The following is a 13179-nucleotide window of genomic DNA, read 5'->3' on the forward strand; positions in this document are numbered from 1 at the left end:
TTTCCTTTTTGGTCCGGCTGAGTTCCGGGCTCAGAGTTGACTTCTAGCGAATGAGGCTCGGTGCTGCTATAAACATGGTTGGTTCAAAAAGGTGCATCAAAACTAGATCGCAGTTCTGCGACGCAGTCGAATGCCAAATAAACTAAAGGTCTGGAAATTCAGGTTTATAAGCTTTCCGCAGTTATTACTTTATAGAGCTGCGTGCCAGTCTCTCTCTTACCGGACTATTGGCTGTACTAACGGCTTGTAGCCAAAAGTACAAACGGCTACTTTATTTTCAACGTTAGTATGAGAATGTAAAAAGAGTGACAGTAGGGAAGCTACTGAGGGGATGATGATGATGCAGCTTATTTTTTTTTATTCAAGAGAAGAGATTTTCAATGTTTTTAGAGTAACAAACTTGTCTAATCTCCAAAACTAAGCAGGATTAGACTGACGAATGTATTCAAGGGCTGTAGGCTAGACTGGAAAAAGGCAAAGAGCAACCTGTTACTGTTTTTCTTTTTTTGCCAAAGAAACCTGCATGTTTACATTTAAGTAATCAGAATGAATCAAGGGTTTTACAAGCTTCAGCTTCCCTTCTTCACCTACCCAAGTATCCAAGCTATAGTATATGATACAAAAAACATTCAGACTGAACTATAGCAAGCATGTGTTGAAGCAAAATTTGAAAAAAATAATAAGTATAATTGCTTGGGCGACATACCTATATGCACTAATAATAAAAAGGGGTGGTTTTAAATTCATGGGTAAGAATCCTAACAATTCAAAAATTGATAAGATACAATACTTTGGCAGACACTACAAAGATATTTTAATATCAGTAAACATTTAATTGAGGCATTTTATCTAATCTTTATAGAAATTATTTAGGGACTAGACTTTGTTTTTCACAGTTCACAAATGCTTTTCATGTCAACATTTTATTATTTTACATCACTTTCCAAGAAGGTAGAACTTTTAAAATAAAACACACGGTGAACATTAGCGTAGGAAAACAAGGTATGTGCAAATGGTTGGACTCGAAGTGTAAGAACAAACAAGAAAATAACACTTAAATAGAAACAGTGATTTGAGATGCTGTGTTGAACTAAAAAAATAAAAATGTCTTAGTTCAAAATAGAAAGTTAAGTACTTGAAATTTCAAGTTTCCACATTTCCAAAGAACCAAGAATACAATTCAGTGCAATGGTAAGAAATTACAATCTCTTTACTTTTATGAATTACACTACTGTTGATACTTTGTTCCATAATCTTTAAATCACTCAAACAGACTTGCTTAAATTTTTATTTTTAAGGGGGAAAAAGCAAATTAAAGCTAAATTACATTTTACACATACCTCTGGATAATCTCCTGACATTCTAGCAAATAATGTTTTTAGTCAATATCTACACTTGCCAGAATGAGAGATATAGATAAGTTAGGATGCCATTTCATCTGGCAAACCACTGCAAAAATATTTTAGCTAAACGAAACAAGTGCAATTATTTAACAATAAAGGTGCTGTACTTAATACAAAAAAGGGAAAAAACCTACCACAAGTTATGCCATTTTGTAGATTATTTGAAAAATCCATGTTTGTCTTTCTATGCAAAGAGAAGTGTCTGTAGTTACGTTTACAGGGTGAAGACTTTCCCTTTGCAAAATACAGTTGAAATGTACATTATCATGCAAAAAAATGTTAACAGAATGTTACAATAATTTGGAAAAAAAATGTCCAAGCATCCTTTTTTTTAACACTGTAATATATTAGGGTTTTTTTTACAGTGGCAGACGTTTCCAGTGCATGGGCCATAAGTCACCATACAATTCAGAGACAGGAACAAAGGACTTTGTAATTTTTTTGTATTTCCCCACTGTCAGATCTTTTTAAATGTAGAAGCTATTTTTAGCGCCGAAACCAAAGCCAACTATTTAGTAGCCAGAAAGCTACAGTGATTGAATACATGATCATCTCCCTTTTAGCTCGTTCTTTATTTTCTTCTTCCAGAAGTTGTAGGCGGCGATTAAGTTTTATTATCTAAAAGACAAAAATAAATATTAATATTTTCCACAACTACCTGAGTGATCAAACAGTCTGTCAATATAGCACTTCAATCCTGGAATCCTACTGTTTAACCAACAGAAGACCTGTTTTCAGTAAGATAATGCTCCTGCCCTTACAGTCTTTGTAATTTGGGCTACATTTTCTTTCATGTTCCGTATTTATATTAACAAATTCATATTTTTATCTCCTACATTTCACTACTTTTGTCACACCTTTTCTTGCAGGGAGCTACTGCAGTCATGGTATATCATTAGCACTCTGTTTCCATGCGTTTTATTCTTCAAAATGTAAATTGGGACTGAGTTTCTGGTTATAAGTTGTCACAGTCACAAGTTGAGGCACCCATGTGACCAAACCCAATTTTATGATATTTTTGTAGAATCACCGCACACATTAAATGAATCCACAATCATAGAGCAAACATCGTGGTTATAAAGTGGAAAGCCATTCTTTCAAATAGGTGTTTTGCCAGAAACTGGTAAAGACAAGCTGGTTGCCAAACAGTTGAAATGCAGTCACATGACCATGGAGGGATGGCAATACATTTTACGATGGGCAGAAATGCATTATAGATATAAAGCCCGCCTTCTTGGCTTCTCATAATTCTGACTTCTCATTAGTTGAGGATTATTTGTAATTGTTGCAATTTTTCTAGGCTTTTAATTTTAAACATTTGTGAAAGGTTTCTGATCTTACAGTTCAAACCTTTTTCTAGATTTATTCATTTGAAAACTGCTTTGCAACAAATACAAAAAAACTTTATAGTATATGAAGAATAGGACAACATAAAATGCATGAATGAATCTTAGCTGGTGACTCTAACGGGGGAGCATCACACTAGAGGTGAGTGATGATTAAAGAGGCAATTCTACCAACCCCGCACACATCCTGTTCCCTCCCTTCCCATCTTTTAACTATAATTTTATCTGGAGTGGGATTTCCATTTTTATTGACAAAGAGATATTTATTTGTTAGGATTTTAATGGTTTAAAGCTGAAAGCTGCCCAAAGTTGTTTAGTTATGAGACGGTGGCAAATAAATTCAATAAATAAATCTTAATACAAGCAGAGTTTGTTCAGCAACTTGAAACAAAGCAACATAATTTATCTTCTCAATAGCCTTTCCTTTTCAAATATTTCTACTTATATTTGTGCTGGGACATGCCTATATTTTATTAATTTAGAAACTGAGAATGCTGAGAAAACAACTTTGTACAAAAGTTGATAAATTATTTACAATACCAAATATGAATATACTTCTAAATGTTAATGGTAATGCAATTCTGGTCCCTGACATCTCACATTTACTATATGAATTAACTACGGTATATTGTGTAAGGATTACAGCTATAATAGCTGAAGAATATTAGATACCTGTCGTCTTAAAGAAGCAGCATCCACAACTGCCATATCTTCTGATGCTCCCTCTAATGATGTGTCTAAATTTGAAAGAGTATATCTGTATGACAGAAAAATACAAACATTCTTCAGTGGCACAAAGAGAATTATAGGTAAAATATCAACTTTTTTACACATTTTTACCACCTTCTGAAAAACAACCCTTAGAACATTAGACATCATACAGAGTGGTAATTCAATGCAGCCTGAAGAAATGCAACTATAGCAAAAACAAAACAAAACAGGTATTTTCTGTGAAGCAAGAAATGCTTCAAGCTGTTTGAATTCTAGGTAAAATACAGTATTTAATTCTAGGATGAAATAATGAGAAGAATTTCAAGAAATAAATACTAAAAGATATGCCTTTGAGGGTTAGCTATTGGTAATAGCCAATCTACATTAAAGACAGAAGTTGGGTGTACAAAACCCCAAACACTAAATTATGGTTTGTTTTAAACAATATCTGTATGTGTTATGATTTGTAAGTCATGATTTATAGTATAGTATGTGAGCAAAGACACTAAAGCTTGTTAAGAAAACTAGTTAAAAAAAGAATGTATTAATGTTATGTGAAGAATGACAGAGCTAGGTTTGTGATGGGCATACATATTCCATGTTGACAGTATGAGGGTGAAACAGCAATGAAGATGCACCTCAATTACGAAGTGACATGTAATCATAAAATTCTGAAAACCAAATTTAGGTAGCCGGACAGGAGTTTTAAAACCAACGTTTCAGAAAAATGTTGCCAAGTACATATGTAAGCTCAGCACTAAGGAAAAGTACTGATGAGACTTTCATCAATATATGGATAAGATTTATAGGAGAGGAGCTTAAATTAATAAGATAGTAGAAAATAAATTTGGGCAAGCCAAGCCAATACAAAGGGAATAATAAAGACATCTTGAGCTGAAGAAAAAATAAAGATTCTAAAAAAGAATTTGAATTCTTTTTGAAGCAACTGAAGTAGCCTAAATCCTGAATAAATTATGCTACAGTTACTACATTGTGATATAATATTGTTACCCTACATAAATGTATCATAGATCACTGGAATCATAAAAAACAAAGAGAAGGAATCCTAAGTGCAAACCAAGATATGGCACATTGGAAACTAAGTTTTAAATTTTAAATAAATGAGAAAATCATCCACCAAATCTGATATTTCTACACTAGTGTTCAAGAGAAGAACAATAAAAATAAGGACTGAGAAAAAAAATAAACTTGAAAAGGAAATTTGGGGGGGGGGGAACAAGCCTCTAGAGCACTCAGAACAGTATAAAAAATGTATTGAGCAAACTAGTTCAGGAACATCTTTAATAGTTTGCAGAGAAGCTAACTAAATGCAACTTTACCTGGCTTCATCATGATGGCGGCTAGAGGAACTGACAGCTGCTGACCCACCACGTAACACTGGCCTAAGGCAAGATTTGTAGATACGAAGGAAATAGGGGAAAAAAACAAGGAGAGAAGAAGTAGAACAAAAAAAGCCCTGAAGTCAAAGATTGTTATTTCTATTATACAGTATTGCAATTACAAATCCTATTTATATTTAGAAAATATGCCATTTTATAATGGAATAGTATACTCCATGATGCACAAATGATTTTCCCAGATTATGATTAGCTTACCCTAATTATGACAAATTTTTGTTCCACTGATTTCAAGAGCCTACTCTAAGTACAGGTAAATTTTATCAGAATAATTTCATTTTTACTTATCCTCAGCAAAGCCTGGGCGAAGAGCCAAGTCAACAAGGCCATCTGAAATGCCAGCAAGTTGGGAGCCATCAGTATCTCAGAGAGAACTTTATTCCAGAGGGCAGGTAGTACTACATCAAAGGCAGATTTCTGGAGTCCCCAATGAATGGCAACATTTAACTGAAGGAACCCAAAGCACACCACCCTGCCAAATTGAGATTGTGTGTTCATGCATCTACATCTTTTTATAATTGTAATAAAAACACTATTACTGGTATTCATTTATTATTTCTCATTTTGCTTTTAATTGACATATGATTTCTAAAATTTCATGAAATTTTTGAGCATCCTAAAGTTGTAATGCAAACTAACAGTAAATGCACATGCTCATATTTTCACTCACAGCGGGAATAATTTTTAAAAATACTGTTTCAATTGTTTTCATAAAAATCTATGACATAATATTGTCATACAAATTGCCAAATACACCAACTGCTGAGACATCATGGGACATTTTTCTAACACTTACAGCAAATACTTAATACAATCTTTTTGATCTGACAAGTAACTATTTTCCCCCAAATTATTAGCTAAGAACTGAGTTAATGTAAACTTTACATAACACATCACAGAATTCTATTGAAAAGACAATAAACACAAGAACATTCATGTTTACAAATAATTGGATGCAATTTAAATTAGAAATCTAGAAGGCATATCTACCGTTCAATAAAAATGGAAAAATAAAGATTCAAAGATATGGTCATGACCACAAAGTCCATTTTGGCAACAATACAGAAGTTAGTTGCCACTGAGTTATTCTGAAAATATTTTCAATTTTCCAATCTAGACTAGAGGTTTGATACTTCCTAATCATTTTGCCATCCAAAAACTAGGGTTGTTTAAATCTTTGAAGGGTTAGATTTTTCAAGGTTTGGGCAAACACCCCTTTCAAATTATTTTACAAAGCAAAGTGTGTCCCTCAGTTCTAAGAGCAAAGCAACCTTGATGCTCTGCTTCACAATGCTCCCAGCTTTTTTCTGCAGAGCTTACACTGTGAAGAAAGTTTTGGAAGATCTTTCAGTGAGCACTGCAGAAGATAGAACTTAGCCAGATTTTCTGTGACTTTGTGGGACTTCCACTGAATCTACTCAATTTAAAGACATTTCAATACACTACCAAGGTTTTCAAGGTTAGACGGCTTCAGTGCACACTGAATCTTGTAATATGTGCCAAACCCACTTAGCTAGAAGCATTTTGGCCGGCATTGGGAGAGAAGACTACAGAGGTTTTTCCTGAAGCACTGGCCTGATTTGTGACAATGTAAATTGCTTCACTGAGATAAAGAGAATTACAATATATTGTTTCTACATAAATTGTCAGTTCAAGCATAGGCTTCCAGGTACAGACAAGGTCTAACCCGGCATTGCTTTTCAAGAGAAGCCTAGATTGGCTGGATGTTACCACTTAACTGTATTAGTGTATTGTAGATATGCCCAATAGCCCAGCAAGCTGTAGTTATCAGAAATAAGTAATTATGTACTTCTATTAAAAATAGAAAACTTCATTAACCAGCGTTGCACAAATCATCCTATAAAAATCACAGAACGTATTTTGCTTGCATGCTGTAACTTGCACTGCTAAAGAATTGTTTGGCATCATCTGAAGAAGTGTGCTGAAGACGACAGAAAAGGATAAAGAGTGCCAAGAGGCAATAACTAATTAATTCAGACAGTATGGTTGGAGTCCCAGGAGAGGACTGATGATGAAGATTAAAAGTGTATCTGCCAAAGGGAAGAAAGCAGACAACTAGCAGCTGCCATTCAGAACCAAGACAGAGGAAAGCAAAAACTGTCATTGATCTCGCTAAACTTTCTTTAACTCTCAAATTAGGGCACAGGGTGAAGCATAGGACTTACATCTGTTAAGCATGTATTGTAATCTGCACACACACAAACACTTAACAGTTGCTCTGAGATTAAAAGTTGAAGTTAAAAAAACAGTTAACACACTACCATGTCCATAGAAAATGAGGAAGATATTTTTTGCAATGGAATCTGTCAATTGTACTTGCAAAGCTTAGTGGGATCTGAAACAACATACAGTAAAATGTATGTTATCAGGAGCTTGAACAGAAAGAGGGCAAAATCCTGTCTTTTTCAAAATCACACTGCTTTATTTGCAAGGTTTGCATGAATGTTTTGGACACTATTCCCAGGTCTTTCTGCATGAGTGCATACACATTCTGCACATTGAGAAACAAGTTTTTTAAAGTGCTTTGAACTGCCATATTGTTCATTCAAGTGTATTTTATATGGTAACTAGCAAATCTTTGGATAGTAAATCTGAAGGATTTCCAGTGTTTTGCACCCTGAAGATGTAGCGGCTGCTCCTAACCTTAATTTTACATGAAAAGAAAAGTTAGCTCTACAAAGAGGACATTTGAAGAGCAACATAAATCAATGCAACACTTACTGCTTCTACAAATTGGTAAGATTAAAACTACACATTTGAGAAAAAGAAAAAAGAAAAAGGGAGGCAGCTAAACAGAAATGTGCAAGTGGAGACATAAATGAAGTTTCCAATCTGAAGTCATTCCCCAGCCATGTACCTGAAACATTTTAATATGAGATGCTAAGAACTGGATAAAGAAAGACCTGCATGCAGCAGCTACAGGTTATATCTAAGATATGGCCCCATTTGCTTTGAGAATACTGATTTGATAATACAATTCTCAACTCATTATTAACAAAATTTCAAGTAGTACCACATCAAGTATCAACGTTCAGGAATCCTGTAGTTTCCTTCAGTTTAAACATAAATTTTAATATTCTTTACATCAAGTACAGTATATCGTCCAAAAAAAGAGAAGCATATTTTATCTCTAGCTTACTTTTATATAAAAGCCAGAAATACGTCTGCTCAGATTTAGTCTACCTTCCTCTTAAAGTCATATTCATCTTCTATTGTATCATACTCACAAAACTCTTATTGTCCAACTTTTCTAGAACCCTAATCTTTAATGAGACAATTTTAGACCTTATATTTGACTATACAGTATTTCTACAACCAACCAACAGACTAAGTTCTCTGAGCAACTTATATTAAACATTAAAAGAAGTGTGTCATACTTTTACAATGAAAAGTATATCTAGAGCCAAAGGTATGGTATATTGAAAGGGCTGAAAAGAAATATACATTATAAAACACCTGCCCAAGCTAGATATATAAATTGTAGACAAACAATATGACAGGAAGAACTTATTTATCTCTTTTAAATTATCCACCAATACAGCAGTTCACTATGAAAGTTTCTGATATAACAGTAATATCCATATTATAGATGTCTTAAATACAAGGCAGATGCATTGAATTTTTTCCAAGATAGCAAAAATGTGTATCATGTTCATAGTGGAGTCCTAGATGTTCCCTTAAGATCGGGCTTGTCAAAGATAATTTTTGAGAAAAGAAATGTTAGAAAAAGAATTTATCCTATGATTGATTTATTAGCCACGATAAATAATCAACATTTTAATTGACAATAGAATATACTGTAGTTATGCAAAGCATGGATGGGATAAGCAGGAATCAGAAAATATTTTAAAAGAAAAATAAAGCAGAACAAAAACCAAATTTTAAAAACTGTTAAATAAAATATTATGCTTAAATAAAACAATGTGCTTAAAATAGCAAAAAGCAATTCTATAAATAAAAATATTGTAAAAGAATCAGCAACTGTAGCCATGCAAGTAATATATTTTCCAAATTTCACATTCCTGCATGCGAATTGTAGAAGTTTAATTTTAACCTAAAGATGGTTTTAAAAGAAAATAATATAATACTTGATTTTTAAAATTATATTTGAGATAAACTAGAAAGAAACTTTTTTCTGATTATTTCTCAAGGCCTTATTATTGGTTGAATTATGTCTAATTGGTTTATAGAATTTAAAAACTATGATTCTCAAAATCTTGAGAAAATATTTTAAGACTCATAATCTGGGAGAACTGAATGTACCCACCTCTATAAAACTTAAGCAAGTACTGCAGTTAAGTTTTACATCTGCAAGAAACTTAGTTTTTAGTGTAGAAAGGAAGATATGAGTATTTAAATAAAAACCACAAAAACTCTTAGTGTAAAGAAAGTGAACTGTTTAGATATATGGCACAACAAAGTTCTAAAACATGGTAATCATTAAAGAAATATGGTCGAATAGAAGTGTTAATAAGTTGTTCTATTGCTATGGAGAACCATTATAATCTCAATTGAGATAAAAAAAATCAGTGACTAACTCCTATGTTGATTCCAATTTGATCTTTAAAATGGCAATAATAAAGTTGCTAAATAGAAGTTCTGCTGACATAGCAGAATACAATAGAATACCTGGTACTTTGCTCTGGACTCATAAGAGAAGCCCAAAGATTACTAGATTCAAAAACAGGTGCAGCAGCTTGCATGAAAAGACTCTTTTGGTATGGAAAAAATTAATTATTTGGGAGAAATGGAAGTAATAGCTTTTACTATATAACAAATAAAATTTCAAGATACAGGTTAGTATTTGACAGGTTCCTTATTAATTAGTTGGCTGACAGCAGGTTAGCAAAAATAACTCAGAGCTTTTGAAAGTCATGCATATAAACTGCATAAGCTGTCTTTTCCATGCAACTTTCAAGAAGAAATTGCTATAGGCATTTTTTTCCAACAAGAATTATAGATATTGCAGACAGTGATCAGATAAATCAGTATCATACTTTTAATTCCATCTCCTTCAATGTTATTGGGTTTTGATCATCTATATTTTTTAAAAAATTCTATGATTACCATATTATAAAAAAATATTTTATACTAAGTCAATTAGAAATAACAAAAGCTATTCTACTGTATTAAGAAAAAAAACAAAAGAACATATTATCTTGGATTTCATAGCTGTATTTAGTGCCCTGTTTCCCTTTTCTTCTCAGTGAGAAAAGAATTTTAACTGGCTATTTAAATGTTCAATTTGTCCAAATAAGAAATAAAACTATCCATGAAATGTGAATTTTGGAAATGTCATTCATAGATAATAGAAAGAAAAAGACATGAAAAAAATATTACTTTTATGCTGTGTACTTTAAAAAAAAATCAAAATTAATAAACTAGAAAATTAAAAGGAAGTAAAAAGCAGTAAATTGGCAGAATCTGTGATGGCCAATCACCTGCGGTTTTCATCCAGCACATCCAAGACTTGCTGGTAAGCCCTACGAGTAGAAGACTGGATAAGCGACAAAATGCCCCGAGCAGAATAAAGACTAGGTCCATCTTCAGAAAACTTTTGGGGAGAGCAGACACGAACCTGTTGAGGTGATGGTGTCACACTGTTTTGCAAGCATAGCAAATGAAGAGAGAAACACTCGTATCAGGTTTCAGATAGAAAAAAAGTTTTCTCTACCAATCCTTGTTGAAAAATTAAATTGGTCCCAGTTTTTTTTTACCATAAATAAGTAAAATATTATCAAATATAATGTCAATGAAACCCGAAAAACTTTCAGTAGAAAAAACACTTTAAGATAATTGGTAAAGAATCTACTCTGATTTAGTAGACATTTACTAAACTTATTAAATATACAATAGGTATGATAAAATACAATTCTATTTTCAAAACACAAACACAAATCACTCTAATGAATTCCCAGAGATAGATTCTGACCTATTGGGAAACCTACTGAAATTCACAACATTTAATTCAGTTATAATTACTTTTTCAGAAGATTGATCCTAGTTTTTCGTCTAGGTCTGATAATGCCCCCTTCCATCTCAATGGGAGAGAAGAAACATTTGCAAGAGAGGACACAATATATGCAGTGTTACCTCTTTCTTATAGGAATGACATACTGTAAAGCATGTGATTTTGATTAAAATCTGCTGTACGGCATAAAATATTGTAGGCTCAAATATTTATTTTATACTGTAGAAGGAAGCTATTCTGAAACTGCTCTCAGATATGAAGTTTAGATAAAACCATAATGATATTTACTTTTTGCAAAATAATTAAAGCTATGTGGAGATTATGAGAATAGACTGCAAAAGAAACAAATAACCAGAGGCAGTGATAAGTTCTAGACATATCCCAAATAAGGAAAACATACCGTATATACTTGAGTATAAGCCGACTCGAGTATAAGCCGAGACCCCCAATTTCACCCCCAAAAACTGGAAAAAGTTATTGACTCGAGTATAAGCCGATCCGCCGTTCTGCAAGCCTCTGCCGCCAGCAGAGGCTCGATCCGCCATTTTGCAAGCCTGAATACACAGGAATACCCTGTGTAGCCGCGGCTCGTCGGCAGGTCTCCGTTCCTCCTGCCGACCTTTGGGGAGGTTTGGGCGCCTCCCCAAACCTCCCCAAACCTCGGCAGGTCTCCGTTCCTCCTGCCGACCTTTGGGGAGGTTTGGGCGCCTCCCCAAACCTCCCCAAACCTCGGCAGGTCTCCATTCCTCCGCGCAGACCTGCCGACCTTTGGGGAGGTTTGGGCGCCTCCCCAAACGTCCCCAAACCTCGGCAGGTCTCCGTTCCTGTTTGGGGAGGTTTGGGCGCCTCCCCAAACGTCCCCAAACCTCGGCAGGTCTCCGTTCCTCCGCGCAGACCTGCCGACCTTTGGGGAGGTTTGGGCGCCTCCCCAAACCTCCCCAAACCTCGGCAGGTCTCCGTTCCTGTTTGGGGAGGTTTGGGCGCCTCCCCAAACGTCCCCAAACCTCGGCAGGTCTCCGTTCCTCCGCGCAGACCTGCCGACCTTTGGGGAGGTTTGGGCGCCTCCCCAAACGTCCCCAAACCTCGGCAGGTCTCCGTTCCTGTTTGGGGAGGTTTGGGCGCCTCCCCAAACCTCCCCAAACCTCCCCAAACCTCGGCAGGTCTCCGTTCCTCCGCGCAGACCTGCCGAGGTTTGGGGAGGTTTGGGGAGGCGCCCAAACCTCCCCAAAGGTCGGCAGGTCTGCGCGGAGGAACGGAGACCTGCCGAGGTTTGGGGAGGTTTGGGGAGGCGCCCAAACCTCCCCAAACAGGAACGGAGACCTGCCGAGGTTTGGGGACGTTTGGGGAGGCGCCCAAACCTCCCCAAAGGTCGGCAGGTCTGCGCGGAGGAACGGAGACCTGCCGAGGTTTGGGGAGGTTTGGGGAGGCGCCCAAACCTCCCCAAACAGGAACGGAGACCTGCCGAGGTTTGGGGACGTTTGGGGAGGCGCCCAAACCTCCCCAAAGGTCGGCAGGTCTGCACGGAGGAACGGAGACCTGCCGAGGTTTGGGGAGGTTTGGGGAGGCGCCCAAACCTCCCCAAACAGGAACGGAGACCTGCCGAGGTTTGGGGACGTTTGGGGAGGCGCCCAAACCTCCCCAAAGGTCGGCAGGTCTGCGCGGAGGAACGGAGACCTGCCGAGGTTTGGGGACGTTTGGGGAGGCGCCCAAACCTCCCCAAACAGGAACGGAGACCTGCCGAGGTTTGGGGACGTTTGGGGAGGCGCCCAAACCTCCCCAAGGGTCGGCAGGTCTGCGCGGAGGAACGGAGACCTGCCGAGGTTTGGGGAGGTTTGGGGAGGCGCCCAAACCTCCCCAAACAGGAACGGAGACCTGCCGAGGTTTGGGGACGTTTGGGGAGGCGCCCAAACCTCCCCAAAGGTCGGCAGGTCTGCGCGTAGGAACGGAGACCTGCCGAGGTTTGGGGATGTTTGGGGAGGCGCCCAAACCTCCCCAAACAGGAACGGAGACCTGCCGAGGTTTGGGGACGTTTGGGGAGGCGCCCAAACCTCCCCAAAGGTCGGCAGGTCTGCGCGGAGGAACGGAGACCTGCCGAGGTTTGGGGACGTTTGGGGAGGCGCCCAAACCTCCCCAAACAGGAACGGAGACCTGCCGAGGTTTGGGGACGTTTGGGGAGGCGCCCAAACCTCCCCAAAGGTCGGCAGGTCTGCGCGGAGGAACGGAGACCTGCCGAGGTTTGGGGACGTTTGGGGAGGCGCCCAAACCTCCCCAAACAGGAACGGAGACCTGCCGAGGTTTGGGGACGTTTG

The 13179-nt window shown here is 37.3% G+C and overlaps 1 protein-coding gene across 6 annotated transcripts in view; it reads right to left on the reverse strand.

Annotated features, from left to right (window-relative positions):
* Nucleotides 1-907: 907 nt before the first annotated feature.
* The window catches only part of MFF (mitochondrial fission factor), a 30892-nt gene continuing 18620 nt past the window's right edge, over nt 908-13179 (reverse strand). For 3 of the 6 annotated variants that reach the window (XM_083363171.1, XM_083363169.1, XM_083363170.1), the window contains 4 exons: nt 10341-10499; nt 4801-4863; nt 3422-3506; nt 908-2021 (listed from right to left, as the gene is read on the reverse strand). In XM_083363171.1, the coding sequence (XP_083219297.1) occupies nt 1890-2021; nt 3422-3506; nt 4801-4863; nt 10341-10499 (439 nt within the window). In that variant the 3' untranslated portion in view covers nt 908-1889. The remainder of the gene's footprint in view (nt 2022-3421; nt 3507-4800; nt 4864-10340; nt 10500-13179) is intronic. The other 3 variants (XM_083363172.1, XM_083363173.1, XM_083363174.1) reach the window with 3 other exon arrangements.

Source organism: Vipera ursinii (assembly GCF_947247035.1).
Source record: "Vipera ursinii genome assembly, chromosome: 5".
Taxonomy (NCBI): Eukaryota; Metazoa; Chordata; class Lepidosauria; order Squamata; family Viperidae; genus Vipera; species Vipera ursinii.